Source organism: Littorina saxatilis, linkage group LG12 (assembly GCF_037325665.1).
Source record: "Littorina saxatilis isolate snail1 linkage group LG12, US_GU_Lsax_2.0, whole genome shotgun sequence".
Lineage (NCBI taxonomy): Eukaryota > Metazoa > Mollusca > Gastropoda > Littorinimorpha > Littorinidae > Littorina > Littorina saxatilis.
The window spans coordinates 58284086-58308475 of NC_090256.1; the positions used below are offsets into that span (position 1 = coordinate 58284086).

The 24390-nt window shown below is 40.0% G+C and overlaps 1 protein-coding gene across 2 annotated transcripts in view; it reads left to right on the forward strand.

Moving 5' to 3' along the window:
- The window catches only part of LOC138982366 (polypeptide N-acetylgalactosaminyltransferase 1-like), a 70097-nt gene extending 45707 nt beyond the window's left edge, over positions 1 to 24390 (forward strand). The window contains exons 8-14 of one of the 2 annotated variants that reach the window (XM_070355620.1): positions 221 to 338; positions 501 to 681; positions 805 to 944; positions 1265 to 1363; positions 5872 to 6006; positions 13007 to 13085; positions 13832 to 24390. In XM_070355620.1, the coding sequence (XP_070211721.1) occupies positions 221 to 338; positions 501 to 681; positions 805 to 944; positions 1265 to 1363; positions 5872 to 6006; positions 13007 to 13085; positions 13832 to 13887 (808 nt within the window). In that variant the 3' untranslated portion in view covers positions 13888 to 24390. Of the gene's footprint in view, positions 1 to 220; positions 339 to 500; positions 682 to 804; positions 945 to 1264; positions 1364 to 5871; positions 6007 to 7815; positions 7942 to 13006; positions 13086 to 13831 lie in introns of both variants that reach the window. The other variant, XM_070355621.1, reaches the window with a different exon arrangement.

Sequence of the window (24390 nt, forward strand, 5' to 3'; positions counted from 1 at the left end):
TTACGAAGGTGATGTACTTTGAAACCCTTGTAATTTACTGAACGTAGACAAAATAAATGTGCAAGTATTTCTAATTCTTTCTCTGCATATGGAACCAGTATGTATTAATGAAATCAATTTGTATGGTTAAATGTCTCAGTCAAGTAAAGAAATATCACCTTCGAAACATGGTTTCCACTGGTACACAGCTCTGGAGAATAACCCATGTACTCTGTTTCAGGTCACCCACAATGGCTGGAGGCCTGTTCTCCATCGACCGGGACTATTTTTATGAAATCGGCTCCTACGATGAGGGCATGGACATTTGGGGTGGAGAAAACCTGGAGATGTCATTCAGGGTTTGTGGCTTTATCTTGCACATCTTGTAACTACCATTCCATCCCTGACTCACCCAAATTCCCACAACTTTGCTAGCAATTGCGCTGTGAACATCAGCTTTATTACTGGAGTTATTTATCCACCTACTATGTTTCAATAGCTTTGTATTTGTGTTTCGACAGGTGTGGATGTGTGGCGGTCAGGTCTTCATTGTGACATGTTCTCGCGTGGGACACGTGTTCCGTAAGACGTCGCCGTACTCCTGGCCTGGCGGGGTCGCTCGCATTATCAACCACAACACGCAGCGCATCGTGGAAGTCTGGATGGATGAGTACAAGGACTTCTTCTACAAAATCAACCCTGGTACGAGCTACTTGTCACTGTAAATGTGTTTGTTATGGCATAACCGTTCTTGGAAAGTAGTAACTGAAGAAATACCTGCAGGTGAAATCAGTATGGTGACCTGCGTTTGTGTCTGTTTGTCAGGTGTGCGGGCCACAGAGTATGGGGATGTATCGGAGAGGAAAGCTCTGAGGGAGAAGCTGCAATGCAAGAGTTTCCGCTGGTATCTGGAGAACATCTACCCAGAGTCCCAGCTACCAGTGGAGTACCATTCACTGGGAGAGGTGAGTTCCTCACGCGTCATTCTGAACACGTTTTAGAGAGGTTGCACCCAAACGCTGGAACATCAGCGCAGCAACCTTTATCAGGGATCATATTACCTGGTATTTGTCTGAATTTTACTGGTAACAATCAGAACACACCAGATAACAAGTTAGCTTTGGCACAGAATTTTCGGTCAAAAGACTTTGTGAACTCTGCGTGAAGTCTGAACTTCTGGCTCAATTAGGGACAGCTATAAGAACATTGACCTGATGTAACTTGTTGGTGACTGTTACCAAAGCAGGTGTGCTTTCAGAGACTAACAAACACTGGTGTCTTTCAGATCCGTAACAAGGAGACCAACCAGTGTATCGACACCATGGGCCGTAAGAGCGGAGAGAAAGTGGGTCTGGTGGGCTGCCATGGACAGGGAGGCAACCAGGTCGGTCAATCACTCATACTTGCTGTCTGGCTGGTCTGGTCATTGAAAGCGTTTGCATTTTTCAGTGAAATAAACCTGAAGTTGTTGGTTAAGAGGAACATCAGCCCCAAATTAAATTGGAAGTCTTATTTTGAAGTTCACATTTTGTACACAGCAAGTCAATTTTTTAAAATTGAACTATTGGTTTGAGAATAGCATTTCTCAGAGTGAGCAAAAGGAGAGATTGTGTCATTAGGGACATTCCTTTTGCTTAGATTCCAGACAAAACTGATCACATTCCTGACTTTCATGCATGCAGCATGGTGACAATAAAAATATCTTATTTCAGCAATTCTGTCTGAAACGATATCAAAGACTTCAAAATATGTGTTCATCATGTCTTTTTGTTTTAAAATTTGAATTAAAATCAAAGTCTGATCTTTACCTTTTTTTGTTTGTTTAAAGTTCCATGTAAGAAGTGTTTTACAAATGTTGGTAATTGATGTTTAAATTTCAACAGAATCCAGTTTTGATGTGGGAGTGAGTGGCAAGATTGAACGGTTATAAGGACTAAAATAGGTGTTGCATTTTTGACTCACATGCGAAGCAAAAGTGAGTCTATGTACTCACCCGAGTCGTCCGTCCGTCCGTCCGGCCGTCCGGAAAACTTTAACGTTGAATATTTCTTGGACACTATTCAGTCTATCAGTACCAAATTTGGCAAGATGGTGTATGATGACAAGGCCCCAAAAAACATACATAGCATCTTGACCTTCACATTTTTCACATTTTCTCTGAAGTTTTTGAGATTGAATACCTCACCTATATATGATATATAGGGCAAAGTAAGCCCCATCTTTTGATACCAGTTTGGTTTACCTTGCTTCAAGGTCAAGGTCACAGGAGCTCTTCAAAGTTGGATTGTATACATATTTTGAAGTGACCTTGACCCTGAACTATGGAAGATAACTGTTTCAAACTTAAAAATTATGTGGGGCACATGTTATGCTTTCATCATGAGACACATTTGGTCCCATATGATCAATGTCAAGGTCACTTTGACCCTTATGAAATGTGACCAAAATAAGGTAGTGAACCACTAAAAGTGACCATATCTCATGGTAGAAAGAGCCAATAAGCACCATTGTACTTCCTATGTCTTGAATTAACAGCTTTGTGTTGCATGACCTTGGATGACCTTGACCTTGGGTCAAGGTCACATGTATTTTGGTAGGAAAAATGTGTAAAGCAGAAGGTCAAGCATGTGAGTCGTATGGGCTTTGCCCTTCTTGTTCTTTCATATTGTGAATTAGTCAGGTAAGATTCCTGTACATCAAAGTATATAATGTGATTCTTGTATGTCAGTTTTATTTCAGCAAAAAAAAAAAAAAAGCAGTCAAACTTTAGCTGGCCTAGTAGAGAGCAACAGCAAATGATTCAATGTCTTCTCATGTCATTCCTGCTGTGATGTCAAATATTTACAGTGTTACCAGAAAGAATGTACATAGCTATTCTGATGGACACGTGGGGGAATTTGGGGGCTGTGATTGGATGGTCTCTTCCGATCATCAAAGCATAATGCTACGGAAGTCGGCCATTTTTGCCAATATCCAAAAGCATATTGTCAATAACAAAGACGCATGGTTCCGGTTTACCCATCTGTACCACACGATGTTTCACTGATCGACAACAGTACACTGACAACTTGAAATTCTTCTCGGGAATGTTTTTCAGCTTTACAAATGTCGATAGCATACCCTTTTCTGCTAACTTCCCGATGAAACAGGACTAAACCCAATTATTTTCTGTCCCTAAACACCACAAAATGCCCAAAGTTGAAAGATGTACACTGCCGAACTAAAGTTAAGGGCCGGCCTCTGATTTGCGCAGCTTTCCGTTGTTATTTTTTATGCCAACACTGCATGACAAAAAAATGGCCAACTTGGGTTTTCCAGAAGCCTGTCTCACTGCTGCACGTGTCTGACCTTGTTTTGCACGCATTGCAGTTCAGCAACACCGTTTTTAGGGGCAGTGAAAAGGTTGTCAAAACACGATAATTTCCTATAAAATTTGCTCGACTTTAGCTGAAGAAGCAGTATTGCAGTCGGTGTTTGGTATGGTGCACGAGCAAACCATGGCTATACTGAAAACTCCTCAACGAAAGTTGCACAGGAATGGGTATTTAGGGGCGCGCACCAGAGCTCTGAGTAAGCATGCCTCCAAGAACGAAACTGACAACATTGGATCGAGGACGGGCGCTGGGATGGCTGCAGGACGGCGTGTCTGGCAGAGAAGTTTCCAGACGGCTAGGAGTGAGCCACTCTGTTATTCAGCGGCTCCACCAACGCTTCCAGACTACCGGAAGTGCTGTTGAGCGACCTTGGTCTGGGCGCCCAAGATGTACAGATCGAAGAGACGATCGCTACCTCCAGCTCTTGGCTCTACGTAACCGAACCAACACCCGCAGGACGTTGATAGGCAACTTCAGGGCCGCTACCAACGTCACCATCAGTCGCATGACTGTGACCCGTCGTCTGCGTGAGGTGCGCCTGCACTCAAGGAGAACTGTCGTCCGTCCGCCCCTCACACCACGTCATCGCCGGGCCAGAATGGCGTTCTGCCGCAACCATCGGCCTTGGAACAGACAGCAGTGGGGCAGGGTACTCTTTACAGACGAGTCCCGGTTCACTCTCTCTTCCTGTGATGCCCGCATACGCACTTGGAGACGTCCGGGTGAACGTTTCATCGATGCCTGTGTCCAGGAACATGACAGGTATGGAGGCGGTTCAGTTATGGTGTGGGCTGGCTTCCATCTGCACGGGAGGACCCCCCTGTACCGTATTAGAGGCAATCTTACCGGCGTGCGGTACAGGGATGAAATCGTGAGGCCTCAAATCATCCCTACACTGCAAGCCATGGGTGCCGGCGCTATGCTCCATGACGATAACGCGACCCCTCATCGCGCTAGGGTGGTCCAAGATGTTCTGCAGCGTCAGCAGATTGTGAGGATGAACTGGCCAGCCCGATCCCCCGACTTGGCGCCCATAGAACACCTCTGGGACATCATTGGACGCCGGGTGAGGGACAATCACCCCCCACCTGCTGATGTGGACCAGCTCTTCCGATTCCTGCAGCAGGAGTGGACGGCAATCCCTCAACAGATGCTCCAGAACCATGTAAACTCAATGCGCTCACGGATCGGTGAATGCCTTGCAGCCCGGGGTGGCCACACCCGTTACTGAACTTGACCAAACTGACAGAACTTTCTTGCCACTTTTCGAAAGGGGGGTGGGGTACTTCCGACGGTTGCTGCGCAAATGAAATTTCTTTGTTGGTGATTTTGTTCACATGACTCGAACGGTTACATGTCGTATTAAAACATTTCAAGGGTTGAAGGTGTTGCTTTGATTTGTTGTGTTATGAGAGATGATTCTTATTCTGGCCCTTAACTTTAGTTCGGCAGTGTAGTACAAACAGGGGAGTAAAACGGAACAGCCGTTTGTGTGTGCCTGTGTGAGCTGAGTTGCCGACTGACACAAACTTTCGCACTCGGCTTTTCTTATCTCGTAACTCCACACTAAATACCCCACTTCCCCTCTGAAGTATTGATGTACAACCCATGGCACTAACATTCATGTAGTCGTTATAACTGAGGTTAAAAAATTCGCTTCATGACGAGACAAATATAAATGCCATTCACCCAAACTGAAAACTTCGCTGCGTCTGCTCGCGTTGTACGGATTAGTTGTTCTCTTCTCCTCCCCTTGTTGCATCCTAGTTCTTCAGTTGTTTCTAGTTTTCCGTTGATGTTGTGTTTTGGTTTTCTTCATAAGTAGTCTTGTTCAAAATTAAAAAAACTCAAACTTCTTTTTGTTGTATACGAATGAACTAATAAAAAGCTGTTTAACAGCTGTGTTGTCAAATCGTTTTTTTTTTCAAAGTCAGTGTGGCGCCTGCGCAAAACTAATGCGCATAAGAAACGGCATCTGCTATCAAAACCTGAGATTCACGCATCGACGCAAAAACGGTCATTTTGTAAGTTTGGAACAACAAATCAAGGTCAGAACAGCTATATAATCGCTATTGTATTTTCAGCGTAGCAATAGGGTCCGATATTTAGACTCGAACAAGTATAATGCGACTCGTCTTCGACTCGTCGGCATTATACTTGTCTCGTCTAAGATATCAGACCCTATTGCTACGCTGAAAACACAATAGCTGTTAATAATGATAATGAGAGGTAAATATGCACAAAAACTCCTTTTCAGCAAACTTATTTTTAAATGGATATTGGATGCAGTGCATGGCCTGTGCTGATCAGTTATAAGATACCTGCTTTTCTTCCAAACTAAGAGTGGACAGTTAAAAGTTAATGGCAGTATACAAGATAGACCACAAAGTTTAATTTTCCTTGCATATTTTCCAGACCCCTGCATGCAGAGAAAGGGGAGTCAGTTTTAACAAAAAGACTGATACCATTAATAAGTGTATGTGATGACCCATGCTAACATGACTGTGGTGCATTTCAGATCTTTTCCTATACAAAAAAGAAAGCTTTACAGACAGATGACCTGTGCCTGGACGTGTCGGCACTGGGAGGTCCGGTCAAACTTTTTCAGTGTCACGGCCTGGGTGGCAACCAGAAGTGGGAATATCATCGCCAGGTACAACGGTCATCTCCCCCCCACCTCCACACCATCCAGCCCCCTACCGTTTCCCCCCACCCTCACCGGCTGACCACTTGAAGTGAAATGTCACTCCCTACCCCATCCCACTTTCTTGCAGACGAAGGCATTGTGGAACAGCACTCTATTGTATGCTCTGTGTGTTTGAGATGCTGCATGTTGTTTTGTGTTAGGCACATGTACCATATTTGGTATTGTGTTTTGTTGCTGTTGTTGCTTGATTTGTGTTTGTCCGTCAACATGTAGTCTGAACAAGGAAAAAAGAGACATTTTTATCTGAACATGCCAAGAAGTGCAAACATAAACACAGTGATGGAATTCGTAGCTAAAGAATTATAGTTGGAATTTCTAGTGTGCAAGTAAAACCTGGCTTTTTCTCTCAAATCTGTGCATGTACCCTTGACTGCCTGCTACACCTTAGTTCAGACTTGTGTTCACAAACCGATCTGTTTAAGTAGTGTCTCGTTTTCCTGAGTTTCTCCTCTTGTGATCTATGTCATGCTTCATTGATCATGTTTACTGAACATAACTCAGAGCTTATGCTAGCAGCTAACTCTGGTCAGAGAGGAAATACAATGAGTGTCTGTTTCAAAACTTGTTCATAAAACTGCCGTGCATGTAAAAAACAGGCTGTGTATTCGGTGAAAATGTATTATCTCCCTTATATTCTGTAAGAGGTAACTGAATCATTGAAGATAACGTGTCCTCCCAAACTAACAGAAGGTATAGGAAGGGTTGTTTTAGCAGCTTGTAAAGTTGAGTGTGAGTTGAGCTCTTCCAGTTGGCACAAGAGGTGAAGCAGAAAGGTAACTGAGGCATTACTTCTGCTTGTTGTTTAGTGTCAGGAGTTGGGCTGGATGGAATGCTGGAATGATACAACGCTGGCACTATGACTGAAAAAGTTACATTTTAGGAAGTAGAACACCCCCCTCCCTCCCCCCTTTACCCTCTTCTTGCTGCCATTACCCCCCCTCCCTCCCCCCTTTACCCTCTTCTTGCTGCCATTACCCCCCCTCCCTCCCCCCTTTACCCTCTTCTTGTTGCCATTACCCCCCCTCCCTCCCCCCTTTACCCTCTTCTTGCTGCCATTACCCCCCCTCCCTCCCCCCTTTACCCTCTTCTTGCTGCCATTACCCCCCCCCCTCCCTCCCCCCTTTACCCTCTTGCTGCCATTACCCCCCCTCCCTCCCCCCTTTACCCTCTTCTTGCTGCCATTACCCCCCTCCCTCCCCCCTTTACCCTCTTCTTGCTGCCATTACCCCCCCTCCCTCCCCCCTTTACCCTCTTCTTGCTGCCATTACCCCCCCCCCCCCTCCCTCCCCCGACCCACACACCCCAAACAAAAGACAAGACCAAGGCAATTTCATTTATCGTTTATGTCACCGTCAGTCTTTCTGTATGTGGCTGCTTTCCCTGTTACAAAGGTGTTGTTGTATTTGTCACAAGTGTGTTTCAATGCAAGCGTGCAGCTGCCTAAAGCTTGCAGCGATACAGTTGCCAAGCTGAGTCAAACGTCAGCATGTGTACTTGCCAGTTTGACATGCAGATGTAGGGGGTCGATGTGTGCTTGTCTAGCCTAGTCTGCATGACGCGGGGAAGCAGTTGGCTTGGAAAAACATTGACGGAATACATTTTGTTTTCACGTGGAAGACCCACCCAAAGGAAAGAGGAGAAATGTGGTGACTGCATGCTGTCTGCAGACACACTCTCTCAAGGGCATTGTGTGACCTTGACCTAGTTTTGGGCACTCTTTCAGTGGCTTTGTTTCTTGTCTGTTGCATGGCACAGGTCTTCTCGTACACCATGAAGCGGAAAATTATGACGGACGATAACATGTGCGTGCAAGCCGGGGCCGGTCATATCGTGTTTGCACGCTGCGACGCCCCCAACCTTGAGTGGGATTATAGCCAACAGGTAGCTCTCCCCACAGAGGCCCAGTCTCTGACATCTTGCAGTTCCTGACTTTCATTCTCTTCTCTGCTCTATCAGAGACTCTCCATTAACTTCCTTTTCATCCATCTGCTTCAATAGCAGGACTTAACCCGCTCAGAACAACTTTTAACAAATGTAGAACTAAGGCTTAGGGCAAAAGTTTAAATGATTTTTTTAAAACGGTTTCTTATTTCTCAGAATTTTAACCCTTCCTCCTTGTATGGATATTCAGTAGTCACCAAGAACATTATTTTTCAAACAACCAGACAGAAATAATGACTTGTGTCATTGATTTCTACTAAAATTCTAACATTTACCCTACATGTACTAATATTAATTGTGCTGCTGATCCTTGCGAAGCATATATACATATATATATGTACCTGCAAAGTAAAGCTTTTACGTGTATTTAGCCCTTGGCTTTTAAGAGCATCTATTCAAAAGGTTCATAAGAGTGTGTAGCTTTGATTCATACGTATGATTCCTAGCAATTTTTCACTGGATTGAAAGTCTAGCACTGCTTAAATTAGTCGCTTTGTGGTGAGAGGACACTCACAGTCTACTATTATGTAGTGAAGCTGTTGTCGGCTGTGGAAAGATCAGAATACTGGTGAGAACTACTACAGTCAATTTTGAGGTTGGGCTGACATGTTGGCTACTAGGAATAAAATACCAGCAAGTGATCATTTTGGTGAGGGACTAGTAATAAGTTGAGTGAGTGAAAGCAGTATTCTACATCCCTTAGTGAAGTCATAGTAACACTCACGCTTTCCCTTACAGCACATTTAATGAGTCCTAACCAGTAACCTAGCTGCAAATAGATTCGTAGAAAGACAAATAGCCTAAGGATGGATACAAATTGGATTAACCTCATGAACCAAAGACAGTTTTTGAATAAATAATCCAGCTGCAAGGCTCATCTCAAGGCAGATGTCAAACCAATTGAGACTGAGTTTTAATAAATCATGGTTGAGAGGATTGCTGTGCAAACTGATACGCTGTTCGCTATCAAATAAGGCAATGGTTGTTGGTGCTTGGGTGCATGTAGCCTTGACCGTGCGGTGATCATAATGTCAATCTAACACTCTAATGCTTTACTTGTACATATGTCTGACCAGCTGCATTATTTCGCAGAATACTCAGAGTTGCTTTGTGCGGCTTTTAACTTTTAACAGTGTCTGTCTCTCAGTATCTCAAAGGTGGAAAAGAACCATTTGAAGAGCAGGACCTAGTGTGTCAGTCCTGTTTCTGTATTGTCCGTAATTTAAAAAATTTGTTAACCTGTATTTCTGTTTTACACATATGCAGTTCAGTTTAAAGCATTGTGTGAGCTTTATATTGTTGGCATGAGCACTATAACTGTAGGTAACTGTTTTCTTTAAACTGCACGCCACAGTATTTTGTTTTTCAATTCGCTGCGGTGTTGAACTCATTGTAAGCGTTTAACCTTATTTTATTTATATTCAATTTAGCAGTCCTAAAATTGTGTCAGTGTTTGAGTTGTTGTGAGTATCATGCAATGTGGTGTATGTGTTTTATGTTGTAATGCATATTGTCATAGTTCGTAACTGTCATCTTAAATGGTTAGACGTGGCATATTGGAATATTCTCATAAGAAAAACAACAGGGGTTTTATTTTCTTCATTCATAATCTTACAGAACATGCCATACAATCAAAATGCATGAGGTGAAAAACATGTATAAACCCCAGGGCAGTCTCTGAAGCTAAGAAATAGGCTGTTAAATATGCAAAGAGAGATCTATAACTGTTTTGGACTCACAGTAAATCTCTGTGTATGGCCAACACTAGTGCATGACAGAGTTCTCAGAACTAAAGATTCTTGGCTTTAGAGTGGTTCTTATTTGAAGGATACAGCACTAATCCAAGGGTGTTGTTTGGCAGTTGGGAAGTCAATCTTAAAGGTACTGAACTTGTCAAATCCAGGTGCACGGAGCCCCTGGGGCTTTTAGTCATACCTCAGGCAGCTATCCGTTGGAAGAACTACCAAGTTTCATTGACTTGCACCCAAAGAGTCAAGAACTGCGATTTTTTTACGAATTAATTTCGTACTCGGACCCGGCTGGTCTTGACCTATTTTTGGATCTAAATTTAGATCAGGTAGATCACCACATAATGCACAAAAAGACACGTCACAAGCAAACTATGTCAGACATCATCATGAGTTTGTGTAAAACAAAATGGAGGCCGGAATCACTCAGTTGAATCGAACTCCGACCAAACACCACGTAATAACTAGGTTAATTTATGCACTCGCGTGAACAAGAAACTGTCGAGCTTCACAGATGTCGTTGTTGGGTAGTTTTGGGTTTGTTTTACTACCATAGGAGGATTTTTGAACTGTAAATGCACTCAGCTGCAACAAAAACGCAAAACGAAGGCTGTGAGCTGCACTGTGCCTTTAATCAAATGAGACAGAGTGCTATTTTAAGATCATAGAAAAAAAGGGACGTGAGCGCTGGATTATTGATGGCAATTAAGACTGCAAAACGTTTTTCAAATGACCAAAAACTTTGTCGTCATGCCAAGGACTTCCAATAACTTTTCCAAATATGGCCCAAACTGTTATGGTTATTTCCTCAAAGTTGCCAAAAGTAAAGTTCCTGGAAAAAAATAAAATAAAATAATAATACATTCTGTTTTCTGAATGAAACTTCTGTGAGGGATAGCAGGTCAAAGTGCAGTCCCCAATACACTTTAATGTTATTCACTATGTAAGAGAATTATTTAATTGAATATAAAGAAAGCAAGCAAAAAAGCTCTATAGTTATGTATTAAAAACAAACAAACAAACAAACAAAAACACAGGAAAATAAGTTGTGCGTTCTTTGACAGTAAAGCATTATCATTTGAACTTAATAGTCAGGGGTGCATTAGACTATTAGCACAGTTGTACGTGACTTTCATGAGACATTTAGTTCCCCTTTGAACCCACACATTCTGCAATACCACACCATGTGTAGCATGAATAGCATGAAGCACTGTTGTATTTACTGACTGCACTGCGTTTACATATCGCCCAAGATGTGTACAGTGAATGTCTGTATTCGTACAATTAACATTATGTTTGAATAATCACCCCGATCCACTTACTGCCTGTGTTGTTTCAAGTTTTGTGTTTTGACCAAAGTTACGCCCTTTTATTCAGACAATGAAGCATTGATAAGTTGCACAAATTGGGAATTTTCTATTTTCTATTTGGTTATATATATACGAGATTTGAGAAAGTCCTGTTTTTATTTTAAATAAGACGAGATTTGAGAAAGTCCTGTTTTTATTTTTAGTAGACGACAGTCCTTTTTTTCTGTGAAAGATTTTGGTCAGTCAGTAGATGTTATCAGATCACAAACTCAAAGGAATCTAACTCTTTTTGTTTTCATTCCTTATTTTTAACATTTTGCTCTTTCTCACCATACCTACTAATACTTTTATCCCTCTTTTGTTTTTGTTAATATTCTAATTTGTCACCTTTTTTCAATTTCTACCCTCTCGCAACAAAAAAATAGCAGCAAACTTTCATTTCATGTATGGTACATGTATACAAGCTGATTTTCCTTTGAAGTGCTAGTTGATTGATAATTAATGTTATTCTTCTGAGCTTGAATGTGCAAAATGTTCCTGGTGTTTTGCCAGCGTCAGTATGCCTGCTTACAAATATGGCATTGTATTATGCACTGAGGTACTCATAGGTTTTGAGCAGTCCAAATGAGAGCATTTAGTCACCAAGAACATTATTTTTCAAACAACCAGACAGAAATAATGACTTGTGTCATTGATTTCTACTAAAATTCTAACATTTACCCTACATGTACTAATACAGTATTAATTGTGCTGCTGATCCTTGCGAAGCATATATACATATATATATGTACCTGCAAAGTAAAGCTTTTACATGTATTTAGCCCTTGGCTTTTAAGAGCATCTATTCAAAAGGTTTTTGATTTTTTTTATCACCATGTTTATTTCTCTTTGGTGTGCTTATTTATTTTTATTTTTTTTAAAGGGGAAATGACTTACCATACAGAAGGGCAGGGGAGGGTCGGGTGACTTAATCTATGTTTCATGTATGCTTTTATTATTATTATTTTCAAGACCTTTTTTTTTTTTTTTTTCTAAGTTTATTTTTTTAATAGGGTTAAAGGCACAGTAAGCCTCCCGTAAACCATCACAGATACTGTCAGGCTTTTACACACAGTACAAACACCCTAGGGAACATCCTAGGTGCCCTACGTAAAGAGCGAGCAATTTTCAAAGAATTTATTTTTGCGTGGTTTATCTTACCCCTGAGCCATCGTGAACCCGTGTGATCCAGTTTCCCTTTTTCATAATGCAGTCGTCAGTTTGTAATTTGAATGCGGCTCGCTGTGAGCTTATCTGCAATAGCACGTTATTATGTACCTCTGACTATGCACGAAACAAACGAATGTGGTTCATAAGAACTCTAGCGATGACTTTCGACTGCCTATAAACCGCCGTCTGCTATGAAAACCACGACCTTGCGTGACCCTGCTTCCGGGCTTTTCTTTTTTCAAACTTTCAAAACTTCGAATTGTACTGATCTTGTCTTGATGAAAAAAGAATTCTTTTATGATTTGAGAATGTTTGTGTAACAAGCTGTCAATTTATTATTTAGATTTTAAAAGTTAGGTCTAGCGCCAAAACGCACCACGGTCCGATTCATTCTGATAATCATCGCTCCACGGCTGTCACCAGTTGAAGGGAAGTAACTCATTTTTAACCTGAGTTCAGGATGGGTCCGATTGAGATGGTCTCAATCCGAAAAATTAATTCTTTGAAAATTGCTCGCTCTTTACGTAGGGCACCTAGGATGTTCCCGTTCGGTGAGTGTTCAAATGGAAGGGTGTTTGTACTGTGTGTAAAAGCCTGACAGTATCTGTGATGGTTTACGGGAGGCTTACTGTGCCTTTAACTACGGACATGCAAACAGAAATCTTATGTTTATATTAAATTAATCAAGTTTGTTACCATCTATGCCCTGTTTTGACTGTTTTCCTCATATTCTTTCAGAAACTGACACTACGCCACGTCAACACGGACCAGTGTCTTGGTAAAGCACCAATACACGACAAAGAAGCACCATCATTAGGTCAGTCCTTTTTTGATAGGTTCATTTGTTGTTTCAGGAGAATCCAGGACATCACTCTGGGCACGTGCACAGTGGTACAAATCATAAGATGACTGTCCTCCTTTTCTGGGCGCATTATTTCCATTAGTCCTGATGAAATCACTAGTGAATTAATCCTGATGAATTCATTAGTGAGTTGTTCCCGATGAACTTGCTGGTGATTTAGTTCTGATGAATTCATTAGTGAGTTGTTCCTGATGAACTTGCTGGTGATTTAGTTCTGATGAATTCATTAGTGAGTTGTTCCCGATGAACTTGCTGGTGATTTAGTTCTGATGAATTCATTAGTAAGTTGTTCGCGATGAACTTGCTGGTGATTTAGTTCTGATGAATTCATTAGTGAGTTGTTCCCGATGAACTTGCTGGTGATTTAGTTCTGATGAATTCATTAGTGAGTTGTTCCCGATGAACTTACTGGTGATTTAGTTCTGATGAATTCACTACTGAGTTAATCCTGATGACTTAACTAATGATTTAGTCCTCATGAATTTACCGGTGAGTTAATCCTGATGTATTTACTAGTGATTTAGTCCTGATGAATTCACTACTGAGTTAATGCTGATGAATTCACTAGGGATTTAGTCCTGATGAATTCAATGTTGATTCAGTCCTTTTAAACTAAACAGTGATTCCGTCCTGATGAATGAGCCAGTGATGTGCTGAAGAATTAACTGATAATTTCTTCTTTATCCCATTGTGTGATACAGGTCCATGTACGGCTGAACTGTCCCAACAGTGGCTACTCAGCGACATGAAGTGGTAACGACACAAGACAACCCCCCTCTCATCTTCACCGTCATCATCGTCATCTCAATGAGACCATCACCAGTCTTTGTCTTTCAGTTTTATTGATCATCTTATGCCTCGGGGTGTCGGTGGAGTGAAAGTATATTTGTGTGAATGTTACAGATTATTCCGTTAAAAGCTGCAACAATTACTTGATGCACTTTCAACAGCCTTTTCTTTGCTTTTTCCTCTCTCTCTTTTTGTCTCATCCCTTTGGGGCGAGATTACACTATGAACAGCCATTCAGTTGCTTATTTTATTTTTTTAATTTTTGCTGTTTGTCTCTTTTGTTTTGTTTATTGCCTGTCTCATCCCTATGGGGCGAGATTGCGTTATGAAGGAGATCTGTCTTTGTTCTTGGGGCGATTCTGTTATGCGATGTCGTTGATGGCTTGATACGGCTTTGTTTCTCACCCAAGAGCAGCTACAAAGACTAAACTGGACTGTGACGAGCGTTTAACTATCAACGGTTGACTATTATTTTGCAGCATCTGTTTATATATGCCATTTTTGTTATCATCAATTTTTTTGGACATTTTCCAATATGTCACGAATCAAAATGTTTTGCAATCAAATCAGTTTGTGGCTCTTTACTTGCACCTAGCTATCTCATTCTGAGTGACCCAGCAAAAACGTAAGAAAGGCAGACAGTTATGCAGTGCTGTAGCCCATAGTCATGTTCAGAGTCTTCTATATACTTGCATAATTGTTAGTTGTCTTTGGCGTAGCAGAGGGGATTTGTTTAGGTGAAATATATACTCTCACATAAGTGTTAATACTTTTTTTTTAATGATCCTTAGCAGTAGTGACATGTTCAGCTTAAAATTATTTGCAAACGAGGATACTAAGGTCGTTGTAAATTAAATAGAATGACAGTGGTGAAAAGTAAGTGGCCATCTGACATTCTCTTCTGCAGTGAAATGTGTTCTGTAGTCTACTTTTTGAGTCACTTGAGAAAAAGTGACTCTATGTAATCGGTCAGTGTTAGTCTGTCCGGCCGGCCGGCCGGCCGTCCGTAGACACCACCTTAACGTTGGACTTTTCTCGGAAACTATCAAAGCGATCCGGCTCATATTTTGTTTAGTCGTGACCTCCAATGACCTCTACACTTTAACGATGGTTTCGTTGACCTTTGACCTTTTTCAAGGTCACAGGTCAGCGTCAAAGGAAAAATTAGACATTTTATATCTTTGACAAAGTTCATCGGATGTGATTGAAACTTTGTAGGATTATTCTTTACATCAAAGTATTTACATCTGTAGCCTTTTACGAACGTTATCAGAAAAACAAGGGAGATAACTAGCCTTTTCTGTTCGGCAACACACAACTTAACGTTGGGCTTTTCTCGGAAACTATAAAAGTGACCGGGCTCAAATTTTATGTGAACGTGACTCCCAGTGACCTCTACACTTTGACGTCTGCTTTGGTGACCTTTGACCTTTTTCAAGGTCACAGGTATGTCTTCAAGGAAAAAAATTGAAATATCATATCTCTGAAACTATTCATCGGATTTGATTCAAACTTTATAGGATTATTCTTTACATCAAATTATTTACATCTGTATTGTGTTGTGAATAGCAATTTCTTCCTGTCCATCTGATGCCTCATATAATATTCAGAACTGCGAAAGTGACTCGATCGAGCGTTTGCTCTTCTTGTTATGCCACCATATACAAAAAGTATGTCAGAACTTGGTGAAACTTTATGCAGAAAAACAATACAGTATTTGCATATGTACACATACATGTGAATTGAAAGTGCATAAAAAAAAAATGCAGTGAGCTAAAAAAAAAATATATATATAATGCATAGGGTGGTTAAAAAATGCCAAAGTTACGCTGTTTCCTTAGAGAAAATCATCATCTCATGGACACTTTTTTAAAACTATGGCAGCAAAACTGTGGGACCTTCTGGGCCATGGCATATTCTTTTTTAAAATTATAAACAGCCCTAGTATGTTGATACTTAAGGATGCACATAAGGGGATGTTAATGATTATGATCTGATCTCTGTCTCAAGGTCCACCTTTCTTTAAGTGTCTCAGAAAACTTGTTTTAAGCAGGAAATTCCCACAAGAAAAAGTGTGAATGATGATCATCACAAACACTTTGTGGTTGGCAACAGTCAGTTATCTGAGATGCCTTGTGGTTTGTACATTATGCATAATAACTTTTTCCATCAAGTTTTTGCAGAAAATCAAACCTTTTTCAGCTTGAAAAGGGGCTTTAGAGGACATCCGCAACAGCTTACAGCTGTTTTTAACATGTTCTTTTTGTATAGCAAAAAGAGTCAAGTAATTCATTTTATAGTAAAATATTTCCTTTATTCTTTAAAAAAACACACACAAAAAACACTAATATTAACTTTTCTACTTTCTACGACAAATTTACACTTGAATCAAATGGTAGAAGACTGCAACAATTCAGACAAAATATATTCAAACAGGATGCCAAACATATTTGTTTCTTTGCAAGTATTTCAACATTGTCCTCTTTTTTTCCATTACATTTAGTCAAATTTTGACTAAATGTTTTAACATAGAGGGGGAATCGAGACGAGGGTCGTGGTGTGTGTGTGTGTGTCTGTCTGTGCGTGTGTGTGTGTAGAGCGATTCAGAGTCAACTACTGGACCGATCTTAATGAAATTTGACATGAGAGTTCCTGGGTATGATATCCCCAGATGTTTTTTTCATTTTTTCGATAAATGTCTGATGACGTCGTATCCAGCTTTTTGTAAAAGTTGAGGCGGCACTGTCACACCTTCATTTTTCAATCAAATTGATTGAAATTTTGGCCAAGCAATCTTCGATGAAAGCCGGACTTCGGTATTGCATTTCAACGTGGAGGCTTAAAAATTAGTTAATGACTTTGGTCATTAAAAATCTGAAAATTGTAATTAAAAATATTTTTTATAAAACGATCCAAAATTACTTTTATTTTATTCTTCATCATGTTCTGATTCAAAAAACATATAAATATGTTATATTTGGATTAAAAACAAGCTCTGAAAATTAAAAACATATAAATTATGATTAAAATTAAATTTTCGAAATCGTTTTAAAAACAATTTCATCTTATTCCTTGTCGGTTCCTGATTCCAAAAACATATAGATATGATATGTTTGGATTAAAAACACGCTCAGAAAGTTAAAACGAAGAGAGGTACAGTAAAGCGTGCTATGCAGCACAGCGCAACCGCTACCGCGCTAAACAGGCTCGTCACTTTCACTGCCTTTTGCACTAGCGGCGGACTACGGTCATTGTGAAAAAATGCAGTGAGTTCAGTTTCATTCTGTGAGTTCCACAGCTTGACTAAATGTAGTAATTTTGCCTTTCGCGACTTGTTTCATTTGTGACCTTCATTCTGCAAATTGTACCTTTGATGCCATCTTGGTGCTGAAGGAGTCACTCCTTACCAAAGCTTTGTCATGTTACTCAATCATTTTGAAGAGCAATCATTTTACTCTTCACAAACACAGTTCAGTTTTTCCCTCAGTGTTCTCCTACTTTTTGTGATTTTGGTCATTTTGATTATTTGATGTGAAATGTGTGCCATGATGCCATTTCAGAAATGTGTGGCCTAGATGTTTATTTCTTTATGATTGAATCTGGAATTATGCATGCCTGACAGGAATGAGTCTTCACAACTCCAAATATTGCCTGAATGATAAGTCTCAAACAAATCATCTGTAAATGCATGTGTACAAGTGAGGCAGAAAGTGAACTGTGAGTGCATGCATTCCTTAGTTTCTGATTTGTGTACATTACACTACTAATCCCTACTAAGAATTTAATTTGCAGCTAGTAGATTGTGAAGGCAAAAAGGTTGCAGCAGTTGGTTATTGCCCTCTTGCTTGTAGTATTATAATCTCTTTTTTATGGCTTCGTTTTCTGTAATGGCTTAAAACTGATTGTGTTATTGTTGTTTTTGTTAAGTTCCTATAGTGAACTGCAAAGTTTTCTCTGGTTCAGTACTCTCCTCTCCATAAAGACTGCACACTGTGGGCACAAAGTGTATTTTGTTTGTTAATTAATGATTTGCAATTTAGGTTGAAATTTGGTGCAATTATTTTTGATTTGGTTAAAAATGTGAAATAAATGTCTTTTTAAAAAATACTGATTGCCTCCCAAGACTGTCCCTATCAGGTGGGGTTATCGAGTGGTTTCATCATGTTAAAACCTGAAAGAATTAACCTGATCCCTTCACCAAACTTACCTGAACTGCAGAGCTCCCAGGCCCATCACTTTTGTTTATCAGTCCTGGACAACTTACATGTGTAAAGAAAGAGCTACTATAGTTGCAATTTGAATACTTATATCTCAGTGTCACCTCTAAGAGGACCATGAATGAACTTTTCAAGGCTTTGCTGACTAAACATTTGTTTTATCATGAAAATGTTTTAAACTGAGTTTTACGCGGAATGTATGGATAATGCTGAAATTGAGTCGTAAACAAAATTTAAAGCCCAGGCTCTGTCAGTCTTGGGTGATGAAAAAATTGTTTAATTTATGTCACTCTGTAAAAACATTGGCAACGTGACTTGGGTGAAGAAAAAATTACCATTGTCTTGGGAAGCATGATTGTTGAAACTGACATGTTTGTATGAAATGGTACCCCCCGCGGGTTAGGGGGAGTCCCATATTGGTTGGGACGAGAAAGAATTTACCCGATGCTCCCCAATATGTCGTAAGAGGCGACTAACGGATTCTGTTTCTCCTTTTACCCTTGTTAAGTGTTTTTTGTATAGAATATAGTCAATTTTTGTAAAGATTTTAGTCCAGCAGTATGTAAGAAATGTTAAGTCCTTTGTACTGGAAACTTGCATTCTCCCAGTAAGGTAGTATATTGTACTACGTTGCAAGCCCCTGGAGCAAATTTTTGATTAGTGCTTTTGTGAACAAGAAACAATTGACAAGTGGCTCTATCCCATCTCCCCCCTTCCCCTGTCGCGATATAACCTTCGTGGTTGAAAACGACGTTAAACCACAAATAAAGAAAGAAAGAAAGTATGAAATGGTCACAATTTGTTTGTTGTAGTCCTTTGACCGATTTTAGGCGGCACCCTGTGATCACAAACGTGTCTGCCATGCAGAGCTATGATTTTTACTTCTTCTTCTTCTTCTGCGTTCGATGTTGATGGCCGTGCTAAATCCTCAGACCAGTGGCTGCCAGGATTGATTTTTACTTAAATGTCACTCTTTTCATGCCTGTGTGTGGCCGTCTTTATTTTTGACATGCAGATTTAAAGCCTGTTTTATATGTGCATCATTGTTTGTAGAATTTGTGTTCTCTTTTCTTATAATTCTTGTCATACTCTGTCCTGCTCTTTTTTTCATAGTCGCTTTTAAAGCCATTTTTCTGTGGTTTTCTTATGGGCAATCATATAACTGATATAAATATCAGGGGCGGACGAGGGGGGGGTTTCTGGGGTTTCCGGAAACCCCCCCAGCCAAAAAATAAAAATATTTTTTTGTGTTTTTTTGGGTTGAGTTTCAATTTTTGGGATCATCCTCAGAATGCACCAGATTGCACCATTTTGCATCCTTTTTTTTCAAAATTTTTCGGGGGGGGGGAATGCCCCCGGACCCCCCTAGCAAGCTAGGCGCTTCACCCGTCGGCTCGGCGCTTCGCGCCTTCACACCCATATCTTCACAATATACTTTTGGAAACCCCCCCATAAAATGAACTGATCCGCCCCTGAATATTATAAGCTTTTCTGTTAGTAAACCTTGACAATTAGTTTGTGCATGAGGTGTGTGTGTATGTGTGTGTGTGTGTGTGTGTGTGTGTGTGTGTGTGTGTGTGTGTGAGAGATGACAAAACACATATGCAATGTCAGCTTGTTTGCGTTTCTGTGGGTGCAAGTAATTTGAATTGTTCTAACTTACATATTTGTTTATGATTGTATATACATCATATCATACTGATTGTTTTTTGCCATGATTTTTGTTTGTTAACCTGTGTTTGTATATGTGTCCTTTTTTGTGCATGTATCTCTGTGACAGTGCTTTTACACTGTCTGTTTTTTGTTCTCTACAAAGTTTTCATGTATCTTTAAAACATGAATATAAAGCTTTTACAGGTGTTTGAAACATATTGTGCTTGCGTAGAAAGTTGGAGAGGGGAAAAAGGATATGTGTAGACATGAAAACATGACCAGATTGTTTTTCATGTATTGCTTATTGCCATAGCTGAATTAAACTTGGCCAAAAAATGATTGCAACCAATTAATTCCCGAGTAATTTCATTAAAACTTGATATGCCAGTTAAGGCCGTTCACTTGAATATCAGGACCACTTTTTGGATCAAAGATATCTTTTACAGGGATCACGTGATCGCCACTCAAATAAGGGTACCCTCAAAATCAACCAGACAAAAACGGAAGGGCCCAATTCAAAATCACAATAGGCAAAACGTTGCCACTTTTACCTACAAGAAGAAAGTCAAATCAATTATCTAGCCTTAACACTATTGTGACTAGCACTGCCACGGCGTTAACGTCCTGCCTGCCCAAGCTTGCCACCAAGAAACTTCCCAAAAATCAGTAACTGTAAAGAAATCTGTCTAGCAAGCTTGAATTAAGTCCAATCACCACCAAATTTTGTGTACTAATTCAAAAATGGATGCCCAGTTTAGTCGTGCTATTTATAAGTTTGTCACGCGATTTGTTTTAGCAAAGGGGGGTGAAAGGGGGATAATTTGTGTTTTTTAACGTTTTTTTGTGTGTTTTATTTTCCACTGCTTTTTTTAAAAGTTATTTTTTAACAGAAAGTATTATAAATAATGTTATAACCAAACAAGGTGTAAAACCTATGAATTAGCTGAAATATTGTTGACATTGTACACAGAAATAAGGAGACAGTATACAAAGAAAAAAACTCCCGCAGTGGGGCACTGCGGTTATGAAATTAAAGGCCCCTCCTGTTTTTGGAACCGCAGGAGCTTTCTAGTTTGCTGTTAGGTAGATTTTTGGTTCCTCTTTCCTGTCATGCTCTCTTTTTCTTCATGAATTCTTTTCTTTTTTCTGCCTTCTTGCTCATTCACCTGTATTTTTTCCAAAAATCTCTTCTCTTGCCGCTTGTCTCGCGATTCATGTATAGTTTAATCTGTTAGTGTTCTGATGTAAGTCCAGCAGTAGATAGGTTAAGCCTATTTTAACATACTGGAAACTGGTAATCTTCCAGTAGGTATTAATTTAGTTTTACTAAAGCCTGCTGGGACACAAGTAATGGGTTAGTGCATTTGTAAACAGGAATCGCTTGACAAGTGGCCCCCTTCATCCCCCCCTTCCTCGTCCTGATATGGCTCTGCGTAGTCGGCTGGACGTTAAGCAACAAATAAACAAACAAACAAACAAAGAAAAAAACAAGCAAATCACGCATTCACTCACAGCATCCTGACTCAAATGAAACAAAACTGTAACACTCACCAAATGATGTCTAGGTAATCCATATTGAATATAAGTCACATTTTCACAACAAAGTACCAACTGTACACCTATGAACAATTCCAAAAGGATTTGAAGGCTCCAGCCATCCATTGTTATCAGTGCTGCCACGCCCCCATAGCTCCTGCACAATTCCGAGTTACATGTTCGTCTAGCAGTATCACCCCCTACCACGTGTAGTTGCCGACTCGTACTAGCAACAACGGGACTGTTTCTTCCTCAATATCACTGCTATTATCGCTTTCTTGAGGCTAAAACGACACGATGTATCATGATCTACAGGATCCTCAAGATCCAACATCCGGAGAATCTCCTCCCGTGACAAGGCTCGCCTTCGATTCATTTTTTTTGTTCGAAAACACCACGCAAATCTGCACTAATTTGATCAAGCCGGAAGAGAAAACCACGTGTATCAAGGGAAACAACTCAATTTATTGCAATCTTCAAAAACCGGGAAGCAATCACGAGTCTTGTACCTTGTATGACTGGTACTGAAAAATGCGCGTCCCATCCATGGGCGTGTCAGCGCGGTTACTGATTTATCAGTGTCCCGTCGCGAAAGTGTTAACAGGTTGATTTATTTAGCTAGCTTGCGTATTTCGTGTGCTATGCTGTTCCTACTGATGAAGGTGTCGATCGCAAGAGCGGTCAAAAACGGGACTTTTTGCATCAACTTTTAGGGGTATCATGACAAAAAACGCTGCACTTTAGCAATGGATTGCTTTGAAACTTTCAGAATAATTCGTCAACATAGCGAATGGATCCTTACAGTTATGTGTTAAGATGTTATGCAATGTTCCGGAAAAAGTTGTTAAACTCGTCATGGGATTGTTCACTTGTGTCCAAAAATGTCATGACTTCGCATGTCTTTTGATAAATGATTGATACACACACTGCAAAAGTTGTATGTGCGTATATGCACTGACGCAAATTTGCTAGGCTTGTAAACACGCTTGACCGCAGCATGTTTTATTTGGGACACATACTTAGCATCAGATAATGTGTCACATCAAAATGTCATGGTATGGTATGTGGAAGGGGTGAGAGTAAATCTGGATATTCCCGCAGTGGGGCACTGCGGTTATGAAATTAAAAGCCCCTCCTGTTTTTGGAACCGCAGGAGCTTTCTAGTTTGCTGTTAGGTAGATTTTTGGTTCCTCTTTCCTGTCATGCTCTCTTTTTCTTCATGAATTCTTTTCTTTTTTCTGCCTTCTTGCTCATTCACCTGTATTTTTTCCAAAAATCTCTTCTCTTGCCGCTTGTCTCGCGATTCATGTATAGTTTAATCTGTTAGTGTTCTGATGTAAGTCCAGCAGTAGATAGGTTAAGCCTATTTTAACATACTGGAAACTGGTAATCTTCCAGTAGGTATTAATTTAGTTTTACTAAAGCCTGCTGGGACACAAGTAATGGGTTAGTGCATTTGTAAACAGGAATCGCTTGACAAGTGGCCCCCTTCATCCCCCCCTTCCTCGTCCTGATATGGCTCTGCGTAGTCGGCTGGACGTTAAGCAACAAATAAACAAACAAACAAACAAACAAACAAATCTGGATATGTCTGTATATTAATACTTTTCTAATGATCACAAGGGGTGAATCAAAATATATTCAAAATATATTCGATTGGTCACTCTTGCATGTCACCACCGGTGAGTATTTCACAGGAATTATAGGATAAAAATTTCTTACTTTGAACATCAGAACTCGTTTGCTTTCAGTTTTATTTCTCCAATTTCAGTCATTGTTTCTCTTAACTCCCAAAGCCAGAAGAGAAAAAGAGTAAATGCTTAACCGGTAAACTCCACTAAAATAATGAAAACTCCCACCAAAGTTAAGACACAGTGTCTTGAGCGCAGGCTTTAAAAGTTTTACTTTGGCCTGTTTCGGTTTCTTCAAAATTTGGCATTCTACTAGAAGAAGAATCACATTATTGAAAAGCTGCTCCTGACATAAAAGTGTAAAAGAAGTAACAGTTTTCTTGTACAAAATAAGTGATAGTTTGGTATTTTCCATTAGGTGTTTGTGGCGTAATTAGTAATTATGTGTCTGTAACGGAAAGACTGCAAGTTGATTAGTACCAGATGGCCAGGAGTGATTTGTTATGGAGCAGGCTGATGTCATTGCATGCTGTTGTGGCTTTTTGGACCATTAGGATGGGACAAGTTTTTGCAAAGCGCCACATCTTGGACAGTAATTGGTGGCATTTAATTAGCCTTGTGTCATCACATTATCAGACCCTACTGACATGCTGCAATCGCAGCAACTTTTAAGATAGTCAGTCAGATGTAATTGCCAATTGTATCTTGTTGAATAAAGCTAACTCAGACTGAATGTAAGAAGGCCTAATGTAAGGTTGGAAAAGAATTAATTATAGTCTGAGGTATTGAATATTTCACACCTGTTATGTCTCTGTCTTTTTATGAAGAATTAGTTTATATTTGATTGTACACATGAGGCATTGCCTGCAGTAAATGTTGAGTTTTTCTGAAACGTGTGTACATGTCAGTTAAACTATTTTACTGCCAGAAGTGGCCATGAAATCTTTTGTTGTAAAAGAAGATCTTCGCTGTTTAAGTCGTTTATAGTAGAGTGAAGTAATTGATATTTTCAATCAAGTTGTGAATATGTGCTGTTTGTTTCTAGGTAAGGTGTTTTTGTGTGGTCACAGATATTCAGAATAAAAAGTTTGACATTGCTCATGAATGATTGTAATTTTTAATGTGAGTCAGCCAAATATAGTCACTCCTTGTATTGTACATACCACTTACAACATTCTATGCATTGTTTGACAACGTTAGGTGTCTTTGACACACTCTTTGGTTTCTGCAAGCATATGTTTAAACATGTTTTCTTCTGCAGATGAAAAATGGTTTGAGTAATTAATGGTGGTGTATTTTTCTCCCTGGCTGGAGTGAGCAATGGGAATGCAGCCAAGTTCGATGTGTATGAATGAAGTGTAATACTAATAGCATTCTGTGATTTTACGAGTTATCTGTCACTGACCTATTGATTGTACACAGGATTGAGATGTG